The sequence below is a fragment of the Nyctereutes procyonoides genome, unplaced genomic scaffold (genome assembly GCF_905146905.1).
Source record: "Nyctereutes procyonoides isolate TBG_1078 unplaced genomic scaffold, NYPRO_anot_genome, whole genome shotgun sequence".
Taxonomy (NCBI): domain Eukaryota; kingdom Metazoa; phylum Chordata; class Mammalia; order Carnivora; family Canidae; genus Nyctereutes; species Nyctereutes procyonoides.
In genome coordinates, this window is record NW_026575025.1 from 2,691,270 (window position 1) to 2,716,947 (window position 25,678).

Genomic DNA, 25,678 nt, shown 5'->3' on the forward strand with positions numbered 1-25,678 from the left:
AGCACCTGGGGAGCCAGTGGGGGCCTGAAAACAGTCCCTCTGAGGCAGTGAAAGGACAGGCTGTCCCCTGCACACCTTCTGAGCCTCCTGGTGCCAGGCCTCAGGGCAGGAGAGGAGGGAGAGGAGGCCATACAGACTCACCTGGGGCCCTGGGTGATACTCCCTGATAGGACAAGGGCAGTTTTCAAATCAAGGCATAGTGGCTGCTGCCAGAGACACTCAGAAAACAAATGAAAGAAGCCAGCTGGGACGTGAAGATGAAGGCAATGACTGAGCTTAGAATCAGCAGGTGAGCAAATGTCCACATACAGAAAAAAGAACCCTGGCACTGTGTGAGAAGATGTAACGGGGGAGAGCAGTCACGGAGACACAAGGAGAAGTCATTTTAAATATTTATAACATCCTGAATTTGGGGCAGAGGGAAGAAATGGCTCATGTCTGATAACAAAGGACAAGGTAAGCCAGTCATAATGCTGGGTTGCCTGTTTAAAAAGGTCTAGTGTCTCTGAGAGTGTACAGACATGTGGAGTTCCATTTAAGGTTTGTGCAGTTTAAATTATGGTGAGGCAGATAATAATAAGGCTCAGTATACTTTGTGGGTTAGGCACTATACAGTTGTGTTATGGCTGACTTGTGTCCCTCCCTCCCCAAATTTGTATGTTGAAGGCCACATAATGTGACTGGATTTGGAGAAAGGGTTTTTTAATGAGATAATTAAGTTAAAATGAGGTGATTAGGGTAGGCCCCAATCCCATATGACTGGTAGCCTTATAAGAAGAGATTATGACACAGGCACACACAGAAGACCATGTGGGAATATAGGAAGAAGGCAGCCATCTATAAGCCAAGAAGGCCTCAGAGGAGACCAACCTGCCAGCACCTTGATCTCAGATGTTGAACTCCCAGAATTGTGAGAGCATAAATTCCTGTTGCTGAAATTCCCCCAGTCTGTGACACCTTGTTATGGCTGTCCTAGCAAACTAATACAGCTTGTGATTCTGTTAATCTTGAAGATAAGGCCTCTATTTTTATAGATGAGAAAACAGAAGGTAGAGAGGATAAGCTGCCCAGGATGACAACATCAAAAGTGGCAGAGCCAAGTCAGGAAACCCAGGTCTGACACCGACACCCATATTTTTACCATTAAGTAATCTATCATAGCATTGCTCATCAAGACTTACAGAATAGAAAAGGAAACTCAATGTGGTGGCCCGAAGACCAAAACACATCTGAGCAACATGAATGGAGGGAAAATGCTCTGAAGAGTCAAAGACACTGGAGTCACAGATTCTGACAGTCTTCTGACACATGCAACCCTTTAAAGACAAATGTGAAATCTGAAGACTTTATCCAGATTATACTAAGTTATCTAGAAGCTAGGTAAAATAAGGAGCAAATATAAGAGTGGGTACCAGAATGGGTCAGTACAGTCTCGTTCTTTAAAATACCTATTATTTTCAGTAATTGTTTCCTTTAGGCTTGTACCATAACTTAGCCATGTTTTTCCTATAAATAAATATTTTAGTTTCTTTTCTTTCTTTTTTTTTAAGATTTATTTGAGAGAGAGAGCACAAGCTAAGGGATTGAGGCAGAGAGAGAGGGAGAAGTAGACTCCCCGCTAAGCAGGGAGTCTGATGTGGGGCTTGTTCCCAGGACCCTAAGATTACAACCTAAGCTGAAGGCAGATGCTAATCTACTGAGCCGCCTGGGCGCCCCAATGTATTAGTTTTTAATACATTCTATACACACACACACACACACACACACACGTTATTCGAAACATGCTGTGATATATATTTTACCCACAGGTCTCTCTCTGGCCTCTTTTAAGCCAGAGCTGACTTTTCTTCTGAAACTGAAAATTTCAGTATTGGAGAGCATCCCACAACAGGTCCCCTTACCGAATACCTGTATTTATCATGTTTTCTCCACCTTTAGGGATGAGGGAAGATAAAGAACACATAAAAATTCCTTAGAACACAGAGTATTACTCTGGGGTTCTTGAACTCTTTCGTGGTCCAAGTATAGGTTGAGGGGGCAATCCATGAGGACCTTGAAGTTCTGTGTACATTTTTCTGTATGTGTGAATAGCTACAACTTCCTGGGGAGGGCTCCACCCTTTATCAGACTCTCCAAAGCATGGGCAACCCCAACAAAGTCTGAGAACCAATACCTAGATATGGCTGGAAAAAAATGTATTATGAAATGAATTTTACTTGTTGGAGAAAGGGTTTTTAATGAGGTAATTAAGTTAAAATGAGGTGATTAGGGTAGGCCCCAATCCCATATGAATGGTAGCCTTATAAGAAGAGGTTATTACTAGGTTACTAGGAATTTAAAATTTTACTTGTGGCATGCATTGTACATCTGACAGGACTGAGGTAGAATTCAAAGCAATGAAACCTTTATACCTGGGGAGAGAGAAAGCTGCCTCTTTTCTAGATTCTCTGATCAAATTCCTGGCAGCCTAATTGTATAAGCAAATTGTTTATTTGTAACCAGTGCTCTTCATAGCTTAGGGCAAACTTGCCTCTAAGTGCTTCCGATTGTTGCTTATAGAGCTAGGGCTTAGCAACAGAAAGTGAGTGGCTCAGGATACCGGGTATGCGTTAATGGACGAAGGATTTCCAGGTTCCCTCTCCATCTTGACCCTACAAGGGAAAAGACGCACGCTTACTTCATTGGGCCATGGCACCCCACAGTGGCTGTCCAGGGGCTAGGGGGCCTTTATGGAAGAGTGGACGAGTGCTCTGCCTTCACTCCTGAGATCATGGGAATAACGGATCCATGTACTTTCTAACAACATTGGCTTGCTTTGGGTTCAAAATGCCCTTTTCAGGGACAAGCTTATTTCAGATACTTAGACTGTCTTTTGCCACAAAGATTCAAAATCCTTTCTCTCTCTCTCTCTCTCTCTCTTTTTAGCTGCTCATCTTCATTATGTTTTCTAGGGGGATGGCCTAAGACTTTCCAGGTCACCATATGTAAAGAAAACACTATTTTTCAATCAGGTGACTTTGTGAGCATCTTTAATTGAATTTCAAAGATGATTTCCTAAAACGCTTTGCCTGTCAACTTTCTTTAGTGATTCTTTTACACCCCACAGTGAAAATGACCCATCATACAATCTGTCAATGGCATTCACTGAATTCAAATTAGGCTACAATAAATCTCATGTACTTTAAAGTATGATAATCAAGAGGCTATGTTCTTTAACGTGTAACAGTTTCTTTTGCCATCTGGCACACACTGGTAATGAGTGGGTATCCCAGTCTACTACAAGAACCTAAGATGTACCCTGTTGCCTCCACCTCTAAAATCTCAGCAATGTATTTGTCAGCTCCTCAATTATTCTACATTACAATTAAACGTTTTCCAAAGGGGGATCCCTGGGTGGCGCAGCGGTTTGGCACCTGCCTTTGGCCCGGGGCGCGATCCTGGAGACCCGAGATCGAGTCCTGCGTCGGGCTCCCGGTGCATGGAGCCTGCTTCTCCCTCTGCCTGTGTCTCTGCCTCTCCCTCTCTCTCTGTGACTATCATAAATAAATAAATTAATTAAAAAAAAACGTTTTCCAAAGGAAAACAACAACAAAAGAACCAATGCCTAAACTTAGAGTAGTGTAAGCAGTCAGGTGGCTCTAGGGCTAATACTTCAGACCCATGTTGACTTGGGGATGATTGTGCTATGGGGCAGGCTCAGGAAGGGAGCTGGCAGTGTGTGGGCCATAGATTTGCCCCAGTGACCCAAGTCCATCTATGGCAGGTTCAAAGACACAAACACAGAGAACCATGGTTTGGAAGAACCATCTTGTTCTTGTCCACAAAGTTAGTCAGAGGCTCGGTCAACTAGTTCCTCAAGCTGCTTGATCAGCAGATGACTAGATAGTTCCTGTGCTCTTGTTCTTAAGCCAGAGCAGAAGTCTTCAGATAAAAAGGGGCTGGGGAAATCAAATGATACCCCACAGAAGTGATGACAGCAGCACTAAAAGAAATAGGAGGAATGGCTTGCAGAAGGCACCAAGGAAAAAATCAACTCCTAAAACATGCACTGCAAAATCAGTCTCTCAGTTGTCCGACTCTTCCAACCTGTCGCTGAACACAAGAACCACAGAGGCAGCTGCTGGAGCACAGAGTGAGTTGACGACTACCTCCTTCAGTGCACCTAGTGTTAGGGTCACCCCTGGGGGTACCTGTGTATTGGATGCTAACAAGAAATACCCACCTGTGAGTCCACCATTCCCCTGATCTTACCCAGGAGGGTGTGTGGATGAAGTATATGCGTGAGCTCGGTCAGCAGAGGATATCTCAATGGCTCAAGGTTGCTAGAAACTTTGTTTGGAGCCCATAACCAAGTATTAGTGCCCAGGAGCTTGAAAGGGGTGGAGGGTTTGCTACCAGCTCCCAGGTTAGGAATGGGGAAGTACAAAGGTACGGCTGGGCCAGGCTGGGGTACAAAGCTGGGCTCTCAGCTCCGTCTCATTCCTCATGTCAATGGAACCCTTTCCCTTCCCGCACTACACAAATCCTACAGCAACAGGAAGAGGATGTCAGTCAGCCAAATGCATCCAAATTCTCATTTCCAGGGTGAGAAGTACAGAGAGGAGACAACTCAGCAGGCAAAGGCTCCCAGGCAGAGTGCAGAAGAACTGTAGCATGCTCACTGGTCTGAGCAGAAAGCCGGAACACCACACTGCATCCACTTCCACTGTGAGGTGTTTGAGATTGCCCACTGCCTATCACACACGTTTCATGCAAGGAGAGATATACAACTGAAGAAGTGCCAAAATGATGATGAGGAGATTCCAGGCATCTGGTTTTCTGCAGTGAAGCCCCAGGGCTAACCCAGCTCTGGTGAACTGTGGGCAGGGGAGGGGAAGGGAGGGGCAATCCATGGCCAGAAGCCTTTTGTATTCAATGGGGCTTCTCAACAGATCCCTATGTACCAGCCCAGCGACAGGCAAGTGGATCACGTGAGCTGGTTCCCCATGGTAAAATGATTGGACCAATAAGAAAAATCTGTACACAATTGGAGGCTAATAGAATCCTGAGCAGTCAGCAGCTTTGGGGATTATGGGGAAGCCTCTGAAATGATAGCTATTTGGGGGCTGGCTTATTTTTCAGTTTAGTGAACATTGTACAATAAAACCAGATGCAGAACAGACATGGGTGTGGGTTTTAGGTGAGCATGAAACCTACTGGTATCAGGGCGTGTTTTACACTGTAAGTCACTGCCCTACAAACTGCCACAACTCTGAGACATTGGAATAACAGAATCACAAAACTATAGAGCTCAGGGCATAAGGGGGCCTCCAAAGGTACAGGATGGAGCCTTTGGGCTGGTAAAGAATGATTAGTCACACCTTACACATACAAAATCTCAGAAAGGCTAAGTATCCTGTTCCAAGGCAAACATCTAAAACTGACCACGGGAAGAGGGGAAAAGGGACAAGTTTGCTTCTCAGTAGAATACTGTGTCAACTTAGGCCACATGGTCACAGCGCTGTGGTCCATTTAGCCCAGAGTGCTGCTTCTAACGTAACAACACAATCCAAGATGCCCAGAGAAGTGTATGCAAGATGATAATGTGACTTCATCTCTGTGGTGCATTTAGCTTGTTCAAAAGCTTTGTGTATACGGTTTTACATTTTCTTCCCTAATGTGTATGCTCAACGGGCAGGGCAGGTGACAAAATGCTAATATTGCTATTTTACTGAAGGAGATGCTGAACGTTGTGAGGGCCAGGCACTACCACCAGACTACAGTGAAAGACAAGTATACTCTCTTCTCTCAGGGTTTCCAAACAATGCCTTCTTCCCCAGTCTGTCTTGTCCTCTGGCCTCCTGGCCTTCACCTCTGAGCAAGTAGCCATGATGAAGGGCATAGTAAACCCAGAGCCCTTAAGATCCCAAGAGGGCAAGACCAGAGACAGGCTGACTTCTTCACCCTTGTAAGGTTTTCACCTGGGGTCATGGCTATCACCTCTCAGCTGACTCCCCCACACCACCATTTCCTCTGCAGGGCCCCAGCCCAATGCTTCCAAAAATGCCAGTTTGGGGATCCCTGGGTGGCGCAGTGGTTTGGCGCCTGCCTTTGGCCCGGGGCGCGATCCTGGAGACCCGGGATCGAATCCCACGTCGGGTTTACCGGTGCATGGAGCCTGCTTCTCCCTCTGCCTGTGTCTCTGCCTCTCTCTCTCTCTCTCTGTGTGACTATCATAAATCAAATAAATAAATAAATAAATAAATAAATAAATAAATAAATAAATAAATAAATAAATAAATAAATAAAACAAAAATGCCAGTTTGTTTATTTCACTCTCCTGTTCCAAAATGCTCCTTGGCGTCCAGAGTACACCAAGGATTCACCTGCCTGACGTTTAAGACTCTTCATGATCCAACTCAACAGCAGCCTTCTGTTCTTCTAAAATTATTACAATAACAATATCTGTAATAATAATACTGGATATTTATGAACTTATGAGCCAGGCATTGGGCTAATTGCCTTGCATATTACCTAGACACTGTTAATGGTCTACCAGTATCCAACACTTCCTAGCTACCAAGACCTGTAATTTGTTCAGGGGCTCAATGGCCTGACACAATGAATCATGACTAGTCTAAGTCAGTGATTCTCAAAGTACAGTCCCAGAAAGGCAGAATCATCAGCTGCTGGGAACTTCTTAGAAATGCAAATTCTCGGGCCCCACCCCAGGACTGAATCAGAAGCTCTGGGGGTGGGGCCCAGCAAGCTGTGGTTTAACAAATCCTCTAGGGGATTCTATTGCTCACTGAAGTTGGAAAACCAATGGTCTCAACCAATCTTAAGCCAGGATTGGATCCTGGATCCCCACTTCCCATGGCTGGGGGTGGCTTTGTGATTTGGTGTGGGCTCATGAGACCAATGTGAAAAGCTGGGAGAGGGGTATTCTGGGAAAGCTTCTATTTTCTTGATAAAAAGGAAGAGATGCATCCCCTGACAATTTTCTTAATATAAAATTGCAACCTCCCCTATGCCCCAACCTTTACTTTCTATCTTCTTACCAACTTAATTTTTTCTTCATACCACTCAGAGCCTGTTGACTCTATTTGTTTATTGTCTGTCTCCCCCAAAGATGCACTCAAGAGGGAAGGGCCTTTGTCAATTTTGTTCAGCACCTCCCAATATTCCAGTGAGCACAACAGTATCCAGCAAACTGTGGCCCAAACTTGGCGTGTGTTTACTGACAAAGGAGTAATGATGGCTGAGGCTGTGGCAGCCACTTTGACACCATGAAGCAAGAGAGTCTCAGAAAAACTGGCTCTGACATTGCTGAGTCACCAGGCAATGCCCACCTCAGCGCCTCTTGGTAGGTAAGAAAAATATATCCCTATTTGCTTGAGCCACAGCAGTCAGCTCTCCTACTTCTAACAGCCGCACATATTCCTACCTGACAGATGGATTTAATAATTTAGTCTTTGCAACAACCAAATTTAGGGGTGAGGAAATGAAGTCTTATAGCCGTTAAATAATTTGTACAAGACCATGTAATCCTGAAGCTATTTTTCTTGTCCAAGATGCCCTCCTTGTGGCCTAAATCCAACTCACCTTTCAGCCCCCAGTATAAACATCTGTGTCACATTCCCTGATCACCCCAGCCCACCAACAGCTGGCTTATGATAAGCATGGGCAGCCTAAATCATCAGTGTAGGATTTACAAATTATTTCTTTTTCTAAGAAGACTGTTAAATGCTTGTGGATGGGCACCACAACACATCTTATATGCTTATGCTCCCCTCCCTCACACACCTGGTGACAACACTTTCATGATGAATTGGATGCCATTAGCTTTCTGAGCAACCTTGACCCAGACGTTTAACCTCTCTATTCTTTGATCTTCTCAACTGAAAGTCAGATTATCAGCCTGGCAAGCTCCAGATTTGTAAAACAGAATGAACTTTGCTTAGTATCAAAGAACTAAGAGATAACTAAGAGCATAGTATCTAAGGCTGCCAGTGCTTCTAGAATAAACTAGTCCAAATCTATCAGCAACATTTATGACAATGAGCCTAGTAGGGTAAAGGGCACGAGTATCAAACACTTGCTGTCTCACCCAGTACTGGGCACAGACACTCAAACCAGACGGCCCCGCCTGGCCCTGAAATGGAAGGATTGGGATAAAATCAACTGGCTCCACAGAGGAAAAGAAAATCACTCTCCAGTCTAATGACACAGACATGACACATAAAGAACACCTGAGATAATGACTTAAAGAGAAGAGTAATTTATATTTCCCTAAGAAAACCATGAAAATCCCTTCCTGCTCTGTGGAAGGAACCACTTTTTATTTTTGTTTCTTTAATGATATTCAAGGGACTTCCAAGAAAGCTGAGTGCTGACAGGGAAGTGCAGAGCCAAGGCCACAAGGAAGGTGAGAATGGAGGAGCAGTTTTAAGAGGCACAGATGACCGGCATCCAGATTCTACTGGTCCTCAGCGGGGGCTGGGGCTAGCGGCCAGCGCACATCCCTGCGCTTTCTTCTGAAGGACAGTGCTGCCCTCCGCTGGCCTGCCTATGGGACATGGCCTGTCCACAGTGGCAGAGGGTCCTGGAGCCTCCTCATACCTGGCCATGGGGTCATTTCTCCCACAGCTTCACCTCCGGGGCCCTGCTTTATTTTTGTTGGATTTGACTCATTTTGACAAGTAGAAAGAGCCAAAAAAAATTTTTTTTCCCTAGTTGGTAAAGAAAGAAAAAGGCTTGACTTTTAAATTTCCTTTTAAAATTCAAAAGGTATAGAGATCAGAATAGAAGAAATTTAGAGTTGAAATCCTAAAAAGAATCATGCGATCCCCACCAGGTTTTTATCTAGTTTGTGGAGTTTTAACCTTCGGCTCCAAACCCACTCCCACCTCTCCCAAATTTCTCCCTAAAGATGAATCTAAGCTGCTGTCACTCACTCTCAGACATCCCTGCACGGCAGCTCTGGGGTGGGCAACTCTGCCACCCTGGCCCGTTTGCTGAGTTCTTCACCCGGTGGCTCCTCGGCTGCTTCCAACTTGCGTTTGGGGGACGCTGGGCCACTGGGTAGTGGTCTTGGGCCTGTAGGGAACAGGTCAAAGCATCACACAGACTGTGCAGAAAGCCAAGATGACCCAAAACTGGGCAGTGGCAGCTCTTTAAGGGGTCAGGGAGCCTGCATCAAAGCCATGCAGCACACGCTCCTTAGGCTTGCCCCTCAGCCTTCCTTGCAGCAGTGACTTTGCCTGGAAATGTCTAAGGAGAGCACGACCAGGCCTGCTAGCAGCCCCAAACTCTGGGGGCTCCAGGCCAGAGACTAATTTGGCATGTTTGCTGCTCTTGCTCTGAAGGTCAGGCATTCCCTCCGTGATGCTGGATCAGCCTCCTGAAGCAGGAATAAGCAGCACCCTCATCTGTGGAGCCAGTCTGGCTAGGCAAGCTAGAAAAACTCCTGGGGTTCTTGCCAGTCTCATCTTATTGCTATTCATCCCATTGCTGAGGGGAGGAGGTCAAGAATTTGGCACCACCACCAGGTTGTGCTGCCTCCTTGCCCTTGCTCCTGTTCACACTGTCCCCTCCAAATAGCAGGCAGAGTGAGCTTTTAAAAACACAGACCAGCTCCCACACCTCCCACCAGTGCCTTCTCAGTGCACTGGGGACAGAATCCTATTCCCCACCGAGGATGCAGAGCCTCAGAGGCTACTCCTGCCACAACTCATCCCCATCTCATTCTAGCTCCTCCCTCAAGATATGCCAGCCACACTGGCTTCCCCTTCTCTGCTCCTTGCATGAGCTGCGCTCACTCATTCTATCTCTGGGTCTTTTCTTGCTATTCCCTTTGCCTGGAAGGCTCTTCGGCCAGTTCTCAGAAAGCTGGGTTGTGCTTGTGACTTGGGTCCCTGCCGAGAGGGGCATTCCCTGACTGCTCCAATCTAAAGTATGGGAGGGAATTCCTCTTCCCCAGCCCCTCTCAAATGAGGTCATTCACCTTTATTTTCCCCAAAAGCACTTGTTAACTGAAATAATCTTGCACAGTTCCTATTTGAGTCTCCCAAGTGGAACATAAGCTCTATGTAAGGGGCACAAACTCATTTTGGCCTTTGTCCTCAGCCCTCAATGACTCAAGTGGCAGTAGTTCTGCAGTGTCCTCTGGATGGACACAGGACACAGGAGGCCAGCTGCTACTCACATGCACTGCTCATGCTCCCAGTCTGGCTTGAGCTGGGCTCTGCCACGGGGTTGCTGAGGTCTTCCACGCAGGAAGGGACAGATGCCAGCAGACCTGGGAGAGAGGCAAGGGAGCAATCAGGATGTAATCTCACAGGACTGTAGAGGGCCATAGGGCAGTTAAAGACAAGCCGGAATGACAGGGGCCATAGGGTGCTGGGCCATGACACTGAAGCTTTATCTCTTCCCACTAGCCACAAGTAAGAGAGGCATGATCCAGCCTAGCGTGTAGTGCCGTGCCCTGGGAAATCAAGTCAACTTAACAGCTTAGAAGAGAACACTTGGCCTCTCTTTACAAATAATCTGAAAATTCCCTCTGAGCCCACAGATGCTGTCCTTCCTGCTAGAGGATGGCGGTGGGAGTAGTGGCTCCTTACAGAGTCCCCGGTAACGGGAGAGCTGCTGGTAAATCTGCTTCATTCGCTCAATGTTGAGCCGGCTCGTCTCAGCATGGTTGACAATGGGCCGGGGGTAGTCCACACCAATGATGCACTTGGCTGCCTTCTGAATGGACTCTGGAGCATTCCAGGGCTCATAGATGTATCGAGAGGGGAATCCTTTCAATATAGGCAGGTATCGCCTGAAACACACACATCGGACAGCCAGTCAGCACACTGTGACTCTCCTTTAAAGGGCCAAGGGTACCTTATCTTAGAAGCAGGCTATAGCAGCCAGGAGCCAGAGAGCCTGGACTGCATCCTTACCTGATATAGTCTCCACTGGGGTCTGTACGGCGGCCGAAGCCCACAGGGCAGTAGCAGTGGAAGAACTGCTGGAAGAAAGCACTGCAGGACAGCCACATCCAGCTGCCCGCATTCACGCTGAAATCCGCATCCAGGAGCAGCTCATCAAATACCTGAATGGGGAGGGGGTGGGACAGTCAGCCTTGATGAGGACCTACTGCCATGGTTCTCCCCAAGTTACCACAGGGCCCATGGAGAAGAGAGAGCCAAAGCCCTTCTGCTGAGGGCAAGCCAAGAAGGATTTGGAGGGGATCCCCTGGACCTAGGGACCCTATCCCATCCCCCAGCCCAGAAGGCTGCCCTTGCTGGGCTTGATGAGGGTACAGGCCAGCTTCCCCTGTGTGAGCACTCACCCGGACCCCGCTCTCCCAGCTGACCCAGAGGTCCCCGCGGGTGAGGAAGCAGGCCACGGCATGCCGGGCCAGATGGTGGATCCAGCCCTCCTGCCTCAGCTGAGTCATGATGGCGTCAATCCAAGGGAAGCCTGTCTTGCCCTCGGCCCACTTGGCCAGGGCCTCAGGGTTGCGGTCCCAGGGGATCTGGATGCAGATGGGGTTCCCTTCCATGCGGTCAAACCTGGGGTTGTTGGTGGCTGCCGTGTAGAAGAACTCTCGCCACAAGAGTTGCCCAAATAGGGAGAGTGGGGGTGTGCTGTTCCGCTTCACCTGGGGGTGGGGGAACAGCACATGGATACATCACCTGCCCAGCTCTCAACACTGTATCACTCAGATCTTTCCCACAAAGGAATCTGGAGTTGCTACCAATGTGGTGGCTCCAAACCCCCTAGACACATAGAAGGACTATGCCCTAGCAGTGGCCCAGTGTACCCGCAGACTGAAACCCAAGGCCAGCCTGGCTCATGATCCTTGTCCTCAAGGGTCCCTGCTTGGCTCCACTTTCTAGAGTCGATGGGAGTCTTCTCATCAGCACACATAGAAAATGCTCAGTCTCGATTCTGGTTAAATAAGTTTTATACAACAGCCTGGATCTGGGACTTTGAGGGAATTAAAAGATCAGACCAGACCTCCAGGCAATTAATGACTTTCCTAAAATCACAAGATTCCCACTGGCAAAGCCACCCTATGCCACAAAAGCCTGCTATTGGCAAGGACAGGGAAACAATATGAAACAACAGAGACACAGGATGACCTGTGGAATGTGGATAGTTGGATGTGTCGCCCTCTTTCCTTCTGGGGGCGGGTGCACTACAGTAGGGTTATTTGCTCTAGTTCATACGGCACAGCCCTGCATTCAGCCCAAGTCATCTTCTGACTGGTAGGCAACAGCTGTTCCTGGACTCCCCCGTTACATGCTCTGGACCAGCCCTCAGAGGGCTGCTGTGCTCTTCCCCTTAGGACTGGTTCCACCCTTGCCCTCTTGAGTACTTGCCTCCATCCACCTGCTGCCAGTGGATCTGCCTCCTCGAGAGTCACACCCCGAGTCAGCCTTTCTGCCCATCCTGCTCTGATAACCTGGATTTTCTTTAGATCAGCAGTTTGGGTTGTGCTGGGCTTTGCTGCCTCCTGGATGTGGACTCCCCCCTCCTTTCTCTGGACTGTACACAAACTTAAGGACCACGCTCCACAACCCAGTCCCCGCCCCCAGGGTCAGAGGGAGGGGCCCCTTTTCAGGGTGTCCGACTAGCCCAGAAGGACTGGTCTGCTCAGCTGTGACTGGGGGTAAGGTGTGCCACCCCCGCTCACCCCTCACCTTTTTATACAGGTCCCACAGACGGTAGTAGAAGAGGCGGCATGAGAGGCAACCAAAGCGCAGGTAGGGGCTAAGACCTGTGGGGCTGGCAAGCAGGGAGTTGGCGTTCATTCGGGGTCTCTCATAGTTGGCAACCCAGGCCTGCAGTGGGAAAAGAAGGCAAAGAAAGGAAAGGCCTGGATGTTGCAGAGGAAAAACCCTGAGGCACTGGTGTAGGGCTTTCCTTCATGGCTCACTGTCACGTGGATTCTCCCGTGTGGTCTGAGCAATCCTCTGGGACAGCATCTATCAGTACCTCTTTTTGAAAATGAACAATGAAGCTCAAAGGGTTATGTGGCTCTTCTGGGATTACTGTGGTGGTAAAAGACAGGGCTAGGGGGAGGACTTAGCTTCTGCCTCCAGATTCCATCTATATCTGATAAAGACTTTCTCTTCCTCAACTCCTTGCACCCTCTTTCTCTTTGTGATGTCTCTCACAAACTTTATACCCTCTGCAGACCTCCTCCTCCACACCTCCCCACCACCCCTCAGCAAGTGACTGTCCTTCCTTCCTGTAAGGAAATGGGAGCCCTTGGCTGAAAAATTCTCAACTCTTAGCTACCAAATCTACAAACTCACCTGTGTCTACATCTTCCCCTTACCTCCCCCTGCCCCTCCAGTGACCCTATCCAAAGCCAAGGCCTCCCCTGGCTCTGGAGCCCTCCCCTCTTCCTTCTCCTGCACCTTCCATCTTTGCCTCTCCAGTTTCCACTGCAAGAATATTGGGGACATCATCTCATTTCTCTGCAAACAAAAGGAAAAAAAAAATAAAGGACCTCTGGTAAGCCTGTGGACCTTTACCCTCAGGTCCTCTTTCCTCTCTGCATAGCCCATGTCTCCACAGCCTGTACCTCTTGGCCCACCCCAGCATGGCTTCTGCCTTCACTGCTTCACTGCTTTCACTGCTCCCCCAAGCTGGCTCCCACCAGAGTCCCTGTGATCTCCATGCCACTGAGTCCCACAGGCATAGCCTGTTATATTTTTGGACCTCTCAGCACACCTCACCCTGCTCCCGTCTCCATACTCTCTCTTCCCTTGGCCTCTGGACTCCACACACTCCTGGCTGCCTCCCATGTGGCTGGCTGTGTCCCCTCCCAACCCCCTCAACGCTGGCATCTCAGGACTCTGTGCTGGGCTCCTACTCAACTGTGTTCCTGGGGAAGCACATTCAGTCCCAAGGCTCCCAACACTACCTCTCTGCAGATGATCAATCCGTTGGTGGCAACGGCTCAGACTGCTCAGCTACCATTTAGCTAGACTCCCAGATTACTCTATCCAAGTCCCAGCCAGGATCTCCACCTGATTGCCATCCAGGCCCCTCAAAGTGTAACAGCTCTTTTCTTCAGACCACCCTTCCATCGGCATTCCTAGCTCAGAAAGTGCCCAGTCATCCACCTGGTTGCCCATGCCAAAGGCCTGGCCATCACCTTTGACTTCCTTGTCACCAAGTTCTGTCAATTCTACTGTTCAAATAATCCTCAAATTTGTTCTTTTCTTCCCATCCCTCTTACTACCAACCTGGTTCAGGCTAAGATGTAGACTAGACAACTGTGACCCACAGGTCAGATGTAGACTCCAAACTGACCTCCCTGCATCTCTTCTCATTCCCCTCTAATCCCGTCTCTACACTGGGAGCAGAGTGATTGCTTAAGCATGCCATCCTGCAGAAAAACAAAGGTGCACTGGGCTTCCTGTTGCTCTTAGGATAAAGTCCCAATCTTAAACATGACTTACAAGTACCCCATTATCAGACAGGGTGAGCCTGTCTTTCTAGCTTCATCTCTAGCCACTTCGCTATAAGTGCTATACTCTCGTGGGACTTTGTACACACAGCTCCCTTGGCCTGGAGCGTTTTCCCCCTTTTTACTCACCTTCCTTTAGTTAACTTTGACTCTTCCTTCAAATCTCAACCTAACACTCACCTCCTCTGCAGTAACCCCTCAAGCATTAGGTTAAGTGCTTCTGACAAACGCTAAGTATATTTGCCTGCCCATACCCTTACTTATCTCCCTCTGAAAGCCTTTGTATTCTTTTTTTTAAGATTTTCTTGTTTTATATATTTGACAGAGAGCGCGCCAGAGAGCACAAGCAGAGGAACTGCAGAGGAGAGGGAGAAGTAGGCCCCCTGCTGAACAGGGAGCCTGACACAAGGCTCAATCCCAGGACCCCAGGACCCGAGGAGCATGACCCAAACTGAGGGCAGATGCCTAACCAACTGAGCCACCCAGGTGCCCCAAGCCTTTAAATACAGATATAGAAGTAACAGGAATGTGTGGTTTAATGAATTACTCTAAGGCAAACATTTTGCAACCATCACTGAAGTTCAAGAACTGAAACTTTGCCAGCCACCCCAGAAACCCATCCCAGTCATAGTTTCCTTCTGGCTCCACAAGTAACCACTCACCCAGCTTTTATAATAATCACCTCTTTGCATTTAAAAATGTTGACATTTTTCTATTTTTGCAAAGCAAATTTGGAGGGAGGGCTTTATCTTTTCATTCATTTCTTACATTTTTTAGTGGGGGCGGAACAGAGGGAGAGAAAGAATACAAGGCATGGAGCCAGACTTGGGGCTTGATCCCAAGACCCCAAGATCATGATCTGAGTTGAAATCAAGAGTCTGACATTTAACTGACTGAGCCACCCAGGCAACCCTATTCCTTACATTTTTAAGGTTTTTTTTTTTTTTTTCAACCACATGTGCATCCCAAGGCACTATATAGTTTAGCCCTGGCCATTTACAGGTCTTTGAGATGCTAATTTGTTTCCTTTTGTTTTTTTTAAAAAAGATTTTATTTATGTATATCAGAGAGAGAAGGAGAGGCAGAGACACACAGGCAGACGGAGAAGCAAGCTCCATGCTGGGAGCCTAATGTGGGACTCGATCCTGGGACTCCAGGATCACCCTGGGCCAAAGGCAGGTGCCAAACCGCTGAGCCACCCAAGGATCCCCCCCCTTTTTTTTTAAGATTTATTTATTTATGAGAAAAAGAAAGAAAGCGGGGGGGGGGGGGAGAGGGAGAGGGAGAGAATCCTGAAGCAGACTCCACGCTGAGCTGAGCAGGGAGCCTGATGCAGGGCTCGATTTCAGGACTCTGAGATCATGACCTGAGCCAAAGGCAGACACTTAACTGACTGAGCCACTTAGGCGCCCCTCAGTTTCTTTTAGTCTACACATTTTCAGTCATTTCTTTCCTTTTCAGTTTTTCTATGGAAGAATCCAGGCCATTTGACTTGTACTGATTCTCACAGCCTGCATTTTGCTTATTGCAGACTCATGGTGTACTTACTGACTGCAAATTGGCAGCTGGTACCAGAGACTGGATTGGAATCAGGTTTGATTTCTTTGGCAAGACTGTGGGGGGACATAATGCCTGCCTCTCTCTCTTTATGGGGTTAGCAGTCAGTAATGTATAATGTGTCATCACTGAAGGCCACAAAATGGAGGTATTCTAATTCTATCATTCCATTTTCATTTAAAAATAGGGATACTTTTAAAAAGAGATGGTTGCCCTCATCTACTATTTTGGGTAACTCAGTGGCAAAGATCATACAGTGTGTCTCCCCTTTTTGGTGACAGCACCTAATTTTCTTGTGGTGATCCAGCCTTTCCTAATCTCAGTCCCTGTGGGTGAAGAGGAGCTAAATTCACTTTTGACTCAGGGAGTAGGCTTAAGATGCAAGTTGGGCCAGGGAGAGCGCCCCTTCTTCAAACATGGTGATTAACTCAAGGACTGTCACGTGACCCAAAACAGGCCAATGAAAACACTCCTTGGGATTTTTGGAAATGAAAACTCCTGGAATTTTTGGAAATGAGGCATGCCACTTCCTCTGGGGTGCTAAGCAACTGAAAATGAGCTGCTGGTGACCACTCCACCACTGTTCAAGGAAAGCCCGCCTGAGAATGAACTAGTAGGGAGGAAAGCAGAGCTCAGAGACAGAGAATGTATTCCTGGTAGCATTGTTTGGAAACCTGGATCCAGCTATGCCTAAAGGCTACGCCTTAGACTCTTAGTTACTTGAGTTCAAAAATTCCTTCTCAAAAGCCAGCTTGCAAATACAAGCTAATTAATAAAATTCTCTTGTTCTTTGTTCTAGTAACCTTCTGAACCACTTTTTCCTGATCCTCAGTACAAACAAAATTCCTTGTTTCATGCCTATCTACAATCAACTACTCTTCTGGAGACAGACTCCATACTTGCTTCACTGGGCAGTCTTTCTAGCGCTAAGCCATCTTGACGTGAGTAGATAGATGTTTATTCCAGAGTTAGAAAACTGAAGATTGAAATAAACCTCCACAGAGCCGGCCCCTTTTCTTCTCCCAGTCATGCAGGATACAGTGTTCCCACTGATCACCATGGAGTCTGAAGGATCCTGACACAAGATCCCATGACAGACCAGACCCCTCCAGGGGTATGTGGAAAAGGATCCCCTGACTTGGTGACCTAAGGGACAGCCCTGCACAGCATGATTTTAAGGTAATGCTAATCCACAGACTATAAGTTAGCTCTTTACACTTGTCAGTCTTCTTCTACTCCTGCCATCCCATCTATCATCTCCACCACTCTGCCCCTTGGCCTGGCCTATGTTCCCAAACTGACCCCAAGAATTTTTGGGTAAAGCTCTTGATGCAGACAGGGACAGCTAGTCCTCCCCATAGCCCTTGGACATCAGTCTCATCCTTTTCAGGCAGTGAGTGGCTGAAAGTTAACACCCAGATACAGACATCAAGGCCTCTCTGAGGGAGGTCGGGCCTCTGGCCCATTTTCACTGCTGCTGAGGCATCTTCAGGGCTGGGAAGCATTTTTCCTATGTAGGTCTGCTTGTTCCATAGTTATCACCTGGCTGCTAGGCCCAATGCCTATCCATCTGAGAATACAAAAAATTCTGAACTGGTCTACAAACCAGCAACAGCGGGCAGAAAACCAGAGGGTGACTCAGTCCTAAGAACTTTCTCTGCTCCTCTAGCCCCAGGGTCATGGAAGCCATGTGACATTGTTAAGGAGTGCCTTTGGGGCCTCAGGGTTTTTCCTTCCCCTGTCCAATTCCTACTTCATTGGGAGATGGGTCATTTGTTCTCTGTGTCCAAACAAATGGAAATTGAAGCCTTGGAGAGGACCCAGCAAAAGGTGAGGAGGGGACACCTAAACACAAAGAAATTAATCTTAGGGACTTCATCAACCAGATACCTTCTGGGAACCTGCATAGATAGAGATGAAAGAAAAGCAATCGAATATAAGTTTTGAAATCACATAGAACAAAATCTCAGTCTACTACTTCCTAACCGTGTGACCTCAGGCAAGTTACTTATCCTCTCTAAACTTTAATTTCATAATCTGTCAAATGGAGAGCTTAACACCTACTTTCCAGGGATGTTGAAAAGACAATAGGAAATCATGCAAGTAGGTATTTCATCCAGAAATTCTTAGTCCAGTGAGCAGCACATGGTAAGCATGCTCACTAAATAGCAGCAACTATTACCACTCTTACTGTCATCAGGAAGACTTTTCATTTTCAACCACTCTGAGCTAAGAGGCACTAAAGGACATGAAGGCTGACCCTCATATCCCCTTCTGCTTGTGCTTTGTGACCCAGAAACAGGGACCATACCTTCCGTTCCAAATGCTTATCCAGCCGGGCCAGAGCTTCCGTCTCTCCTCCTTGCCAAACAGCTGGTCCAAGTCCTTCAGTGGGGAACCCTATAAGAGGAGGAGGTCACAGGACCAGAAGTTAGGCCATTTCAGTGATAGCTCAGCAAGTCTTGACACATCGGTTGTGTTCTCTGAGCTTCATGGGAACTGAACCATGTTTTTGGTGCTGCTGGGGCTGAGATCATCCAAACATTTCAGCATTTCCCAGGTTGTTCCAGTTCTCTTTCCACTGTGACTTTTTTCTCTCCTTTCCCTTGCCTTCCCTATCCCAGCCACTTCTCATTCCAGGCACATGAGAACAATCCTGCACTGCTCACCCTATCGGGTTGGCTGGCAGTGATAGCAGTTTTCAGGTGAGGAAGGCTAACTTTACTCAGGTCAAGAAATGGGGGCTGAGAGAGGAAGGGGAGAAAGGGTATAAGTCAGTAACCTGAGGGGCTGACCAACCCCCTTTTAATGGGAGCAATACTTGTTATCTTGGTATTGAGGAGTCCACAGAGACTGAGAGGCCTATATTGAGGCCTGTATCTTCTGAGACAGAGAAGTAGAAAAACGGGAGCAGGAATTAGAAACATAACATTATGTATGTGAGTAAGCACAGAAAAAAGACTGGAAAGACATGCTCCAAAATCAGGAGTGCTTGGGGTCACTGTGATTGTTATTTTCATTCCTGTTTCACTGTGTCTTCTACACTGTCTATAATAACATGTATCACTTTGACAAAGAAGATAAAGCCTACTTATCCTACAAAACATAGGCCCTGGCAGGAAGTACGCACCCAGCTCCTCAAGGGAGGGCACGCCATAGGTGTCGTCATGGTTGTCCTGGATGTCGGCCCTGCAGCTCTCCATCTGCTGGCTCGTCACAGAGCCTACGGGCTTCTTGGGCAGTTCCATGCGGCTGATGATGGCTTGAAAGCGCTTATAGGTAAGGGGTGGCTTCTGCCCATTCAGCTCAATAATCCTGGGAATCCCAAAGCACACCTAACGTCATGCACAAGGCGTTTCATTTTAGGTCCCTGCCCACCCAGAAAAGAACCCAGACTTTGAAGGCTTAGAGGGTGGCTTTCCTCATCCACTCATGGGTCCCACCCCTAAGTGGAAAGGAAGGGGCAAGGGAGGCTACATCTCCATTTTACCGAGAGGGAAAATGAAGCCCAGAGAGCTGGAGCAGGTGCCTCAGGTAATGGAGCAAGGCAGGGCCAAAGCTGGGACTCAATTCCAGGTTCCCTGGTGTCCACGTGGAGCCTCCTAAAGACAGAGACTGACCATATCTCTCTAATCATAGAAAAATCCCCACTAGTCTTCTGGTACTCTGCCTGTGTCCAAGCTATGGGAATCCTCACAGCGCCTTCCTTTCTCTCCCAACATAAACCTTCGTGAAGTTCTTTGATAAGAATGGCAAGCATGTTCTTTTGTTAAAAAATCATTCCCTTCTTGGCCCCAATTTATTAGAACAGAGAGGTGGAGAACAGCTTATTCTTCCTAGATCAGAGATTGGGGCTGGGGTTAACAGCAACAACTATTTAAAGGGTGTTTGGCAGTTTACAATTTTTTTTTTTTTTTTATGACCAAAGGAAACAGACCTGCATTCAGGTAAGAAAAGAATATATAGGACTGAGAGGAGAACTGAGGCTATTTCTATAAAATGCACTGGGGTGGTCAGGAGCCAGATTCCCAGGGTTCTTCCTGTTGGCCAAGAGGCAGTTTATGCAAGACCTGGCTGGCTGGGTGAGTTCACTGTGGGGATATAAGGTTGGCTGCAGCCCCTTGCAGTACCTCGCCCTGTCCTCTGGCACGTGGCAGGAGGAGGAGCTCCACACCCAGGGGCTCCTCCTGAGAGCTAGCTCACGTGCAGAGATGTGTGACCTGGCCTCCTGGCAGCCATCACCATGTTGGGAAAGGGGGGCAGGGAGCAGGGAAGGCTGCTGGCTTGGCAGCAACAGCAGCAGCAGCAAGAGGTTGACAGCTCTGCCAGGGAAGGGGAAGAAAGGGTTTCCTCCTAGATGCTCTGAAAGCAGAGGCTTGTCCCTAGGGAAGGAGGCTGCTCTGTAGTTATCAGCCCCCTGCAGGGATCTCTAGAGACTCCCACACAACATCTAAATGCATGGCCTGGAAACCCAGATAGCCAGGGGAGCCCAGGGAACTCATATAAATACAGAAATTGGACCTATGAGAACAGAGCTCTGTCAGGAGGGGTAACAGGCAGGGTCCACTGAGGTCAGAGATCAGCCTTTCAGTAGCAGGACAAGTGGGAATGTGAAGAGCAGTTGGGACAGCAGTTTAGGAGCAGATCTATAGAGATCTTGTGTGGGGATCCTCATTGCTTTTATCCCTCAGCCCTAGTAAGCTTCTTTGCACCCAAACTGGTTAAAGCTCTTTGTGATTTGTTCCACAGGCCCCAACTCTGGCTCATTCCCCTCCAGCTCCTAGAAAATGCCATACTTCATGTGCTAGATGGCTCCATTGGTAAACCTCCCAGAGTTCTGCTCAGCAGGGGACCAAAACACTGACTCCCACAATTGGCAACCTGACCCCTGGGACCCATGTCTTACTTGTCCAGGTCATAGAGAGTATGAGAGTTCTCAGTCACCACCTCCACACCGGCCTCCTTGGCCATCTTCATGATGGCTGCATCCCGTTCTTTCCCAAAGGGTTCAGAGTCATATTCAAAGGTCAAGCGGGTCACCCCCCATTCCTGTGGGGAGAGAATCTGTTAAGCTAAACACTAGAGGAGGAGAATGAAGCTGAGGATTCAGCTCCTTCCTGGGAAGAAATGAGCCTAGAGATCTGTGGCTCATGGGCCAAAATGGGCTGCAGAACAAACTAGGGACAAAGATTTAACTGGAAAGCAAATAATCTGAGGTTCCTGAAGTTTGAGAAGAGCAGCAGGCCTTTGAGGTGAGGCCATTAGCATGCCAACAGTGGAGCCTGAGGCTAGTGGAATCAAGAGAGAGGTGGGTAGTCCTGTACATTTGCTGTGTCCTTGGTAGGAGAATGAAGTAGGAGGCTATAAATACAATGCTCTCAGGGGAGGCCCTAGTTCCAGAAAGAAGCACTGACTCACTGATGGAGGCAGTGGAGACAGGATCACTGCCTCCTTCCTGCCCAGCATGCCTTTCCCAGAGCTCCTCAGAGCCCTGAAAACTTCTGGCTTAGTTTTCTTGGCAGACTTGTGCTATGTGAATTGTCTTAATGGTTTCCACAGCAACACTCCTGGGGCTAGAAGCAAACAGAGCTAACAGGCTCTAGCTCCTGCCCTGAAGGCTGGGGAAGGAGGAGCAATCCTTAGTCCAGAGGTCAGAGAAATCAGGGCCACATGTTAAAAAAGAAGGGAATTCTTTTTCAAGCCTTTAGTCTTTTCTAGTAGAATTTTCTAGATTTCCTTGCAATGCTGGAAGAAAGCTGGCCCAGTGAAAAGTTGTACAGATAACCCACAGAAAGCCCTAAAACAGAACTAGCAAGAAGAAAACCACATTCCAACCAAAGTCTCTGGTCTTGGACCCTTAATACTCTAAGCCCCCTGGGCAAATGTCCTGGCTATGCAGGACCTGAGTTCTGCCTGTGGTGAGGATCCTGAGCAGGGCTGGCTATCTCTCATCCAGGATAATGGGACTAAACATTTATTGAGCCCTTACTATGAGCTGGGTACCGTGCTTAGCAACTCATATAGTTGACATTGGTAAAAAAAAAAAAAGCATAACTCTGAATAATATTAAAAATATTGTTAAAAAAATAAAAAAATAAAAATAGATGCCACTTTCTTCAAGAAGCTTTCCTTCTTGAGAAGAAAGATCTCCTCTTTCAATAGGATTTTCCTGTACCTTGCCCTTTACCCATCATCACAGCATTTATCATATGGCAGTGAAATTGTCCAATACTTGCCTGTTTCCTCCATTAAGAGTGTGAACTCTCAGAGCAGAAACCATGCTATCTCATCATTACCCTAGTACCTCGTTGGGAGCCTGGGACATAGTAGAAGCTCAATAAATATAGAGTAGTAAACTCCTATCTGCAGGGAATGTGTTCCAAGACAACCAGTGGATGCCTGCAACTGCAGATAGTACTGAACCATATGTATAGTATTTTGTTTTTTCCTATACATACTTATGATGAACTTTAATTTATAAATTAGGCACAATAGATTAACAAGAGTAACTAATAATAAAATAGAACAATTATAAAATATAGTGTTATTTTAGTGTATATAGAACAATTATAAAATAAAAGTTACATGAATGTGGTCTCTCTCTTAAAATACCTATTACTATACTTACCTTTCTTCTTGTGATGATGTGAGATGAGTACTTTTGCCTGTTTGGGCCATAAAATGTGCTTTATAAAGAAAGGGGTTGGGTGGGAGGGTAGGGGAAGTGGGCTGGCTACTTGACAGAAGAGACAGAGGTCTACATGGTACCCAAGTGAAGATTTTATCAACCATTTGCCCCAAGAGAAGCAGGGAGCTCCCTCAAAAAGGCTGATTTTTTTCCCCCAATAAGCAGCACACAACAAGACAGGAAACGCCCTGTGCTAAAAAAGGAAAACTTGTCTTCAAACCCCTGGCATAGAGAAGAGCCCTAATAAATCTTGTTGGCATGAGCTAAGAAAACATCTGAGGAAGCCAGTGGCATCCGGGGTGGAATAACTTGCTACATCCCTTGTCTGGACTGAGCTGGGAACTTTCCAACAAGACACTGGTTTCACAGAATTTTTTTCCTTAACACAGTTTCCACTCTATTGGCAAGTTGATAGGGTTAGCTCCCCACTTCCCTACAGGCTAGCGCTGACTGGTTCCATTTTCTTAGTCAGAATATCACCTCATTTAGTCTGCAGGGAAAGTCCAGACAAGAGAATCTCACCATCTTCTCTAGGACTCAGCACACTCACCTTGAATAGCCTTGGGAATACATCAGCGGGTTGTCCCCGGACAACGAATAGGCGGGAGTTCAGTTTCCTTAAACTTGTATCCAAATCTTCCAGAGACTGAAGTAGGAACCTGCAAGAGCCCACACAGGCCTTTTAGTGGTAACATTCAAAAGAGGCACTCTTTTGCCTGACAAAGCAGGGAGACCCTGGTACACTGTTTACGCTAAACAAATAGCATCACTAGTCCTCTGCTCTAGCTATGACACGGGAGGTGGGGGGGGGGGTAGCATGGCCTCCACTGAAATCCTGACTTAGCCACTCACTAGCTCTGTGACTTTAAGCAGTTACTTAATTTGTTTAGCTTCCCCCCCCCCCCCCGATCGGTAACACGGAGTTGATGTTCATACCCATCTTCTAGAATTGCTACGGAAAGAAAATGAAATAATGCATGAAAAACATTGAGTACAGTGCCCGGCATAGAGAAAACCTAGGACAAATGTGAGCTGCTCCTACTCTGTGGCCTTTCTGTGAGCTGAGGCAAGGCACTTGCTCCTTCTCAGTCGCAAGGCTGTTGTGAAAATCAAAAGGGAAAACAGGGGAGAAAGCCATCTGACAAACAAGAACAAAACTGTAGTCCTACTAGAGAGGAACAAGGCTGCAACTGCCCTGGCAAATCCTACCTACCTGGTCCAACAGACCCCCTGCCTTTCTGTCGGCATGCTTTAGGCTGTACACATGTCTACTGCCACAGCTCCACAGCCTGGGCTGGGGCCCAAGTTCCCAGGGTTTCATCAGGCAGGTGGCTCATTCTCCGGGGCTCTGGCCACCAGATTCTCATCCCGAGAGAGGTCTTAGGAGGTACTTCTCCATAGGATACCCTTACATGCTTTGGCGGCTAGGGGGCTGGGGCAGGGACCCTCAGATACTCAAGAGACCTACCCTTGAGAGCTGGATTACTATGCAGAAGAGCATTTGCTGAGCACCTTTGGTGATCACTTATTTTTATTTGACCACAAACATTTATTTACTGTTCAGTTAGGCATAACCACCTTTCAGAGAAATCTATCAATACATTTTTGTGACATGTGTTTTATTTAAAAAAATTTTTTAAGTTTATTCATTTATTTTTTTAGTAATCTCTACACCCAACGTGGGGCTCAGACTTACAACCCTGAGATTGAGAATCACATGTTCTACCATGATGGCTAGCCAGGTGCCCATGACATGTGTTTATTTCTTTATTTTTAAAGATTTTATTTTTAAATAATCTCTATAACCAATGTGGGCTCGAACTTCCAGTCCTGAAATTAAGAGTTGTATGCTCAGGGTGCCTGGGTGGCTCAGTCAAGTGTCTGACTCTTGATTTTGGCTCAGGTCATGATCTCAGGGTGCCCCAAGTCAGGCTCTGCATGCACCCTGCTTAAGATTCTCTCTCCTCTCTCTCCCTTCCTCTGCCCCTTCTCCAGCTCCTTCCCTCTTAAAAAAGAAAAAAGAAAGAAAGAAAGAAAGAAAGAAAGAAAGAAAGAAAGAAAGAAAGAAAGAAAGAAAGAAAAGAAAAAGAATTGCATGCTCTATCCACTGAACCAGCCAAGCGCACTAACATGTGTTATATGTTTAAGTTAAATGAAATTAACATTTTTTTAAAAGATTTTATTTATTTATTTGAGAGAGAGAGAGAGAGAGATAGCAACAGAGAAAGCAGGAGCAGGGAGGATAGGAGAAGCAGGCTCCCCACTGAGCAGGGAGTCAGGAGGTGGGGCTCTATCCCAGGACCCTGGGATCATGACTGGGATCATGACCTGAGCCTGAAGGCAGATGCTTAATCAACTGAGCCACCCAAGTCCCCCCAAAATTAACATTTTAAACAGATAACTATATATTGTAAAATTCATGTTATAAAAAGGTACATGGTAAAAAGCCTCCGCTTGGGATGCCTGGGTGGTTCATCAGTTGAACATCTGCCTTCCTCTCAGGGAGTGATCCTGGGCCAGGGATCAAGTCCCACATCTGGCTCCCTGCAAGAAGCCTACTTTTCCCTCTGTCTATGTCTCTGCCTCTCTCTGTGTCTCTCATGAATAAACAAATAAAATCTTAAAAAAAAAAAAGCCTCTCCTTTATCCATCAGGAATTTAATTCCCTTCCCCAGAGGCAAACAATGTCAATGATGTTACATATCTGTTTATGGTTTTAAAGCATATTTTCTTTTTAATTCTTTCAATACATTTTAAATGGAAATACTGTCTTCATTTTATAGATGAGGAAAATGAAATACAGAGAGGATAATTAATTTGCTTAAGATCATAATTATTAAGCGACAAAGCTGGGATAGGAACTTGTGCCCCATTTCTAAAGCCTTTTAGTGGCACCCCGGGGGCTGATATTCTGCTGGACCTCAAGTGTTTGGAATCATCCCTCTCTCTGACAAACATGAATCTGACTATATAGG

The 25,678-nt window shown here is 47.0% G+C and overlaps 1 protein-coding gene across 2 annotated transcripts in view; it reads right to left on the reverse strand.

Moving 5' to 3' along the window:
• Positions 1-25,678, reverse strand: part of CRY2 (cryptochrome circadian regulator 2) — a 35,330-nt gene that overhangs the window by 2,450 nt on the left and 7,202 nt on the right. The window contains exons 2-11 of one of the 2 annotated variants that reach the window (XM_055309002.1): positions 23,254-23,362; positions 20,922-21,064; positions 19,146-19,330; positions 18,327-18,415; positions 12,678-12,818; positions 11,321-11,632; positions 10,929-11,080; positions 10,602-10,804; positions 10,187-10,279; positions 8,937-9,078 (exon numbers count right to left, since the gene is read on the reverse strand). In XM_055309002.1, coding sequence (XP_055164977.1) covers positions 8,939-9,078; positions 10,187-10,279; positions 10,602-10,804; positions 10,929-11,080; positions 11,321-11,632; positions 12,678-12,818; positions 18,327-18,415; positions 19,146-19,330; positions 20,922-21,064; positions 23,254-23,362 — 1,567 coding nt within the window. In that variant the 3' untranslated portion in view covers positions 8,937-8,938. Of the gene's footprint in view, positions 1-8,936; positions 9,079-10,186; positions 10,280-10,601; positions 10,805-10,928; positions 11,081-11,320; positions 11,633-12,677; positions 12,819-18,326; positions 18,416-19,145; positions 19,331-19,505; positions 19,618-20,921; positions 21,065-23,253; positions 23,363-25,678 lie in introns of those variants that run through there. The other variant, XM_055309004.1, reaches the window with a different exon arrangement.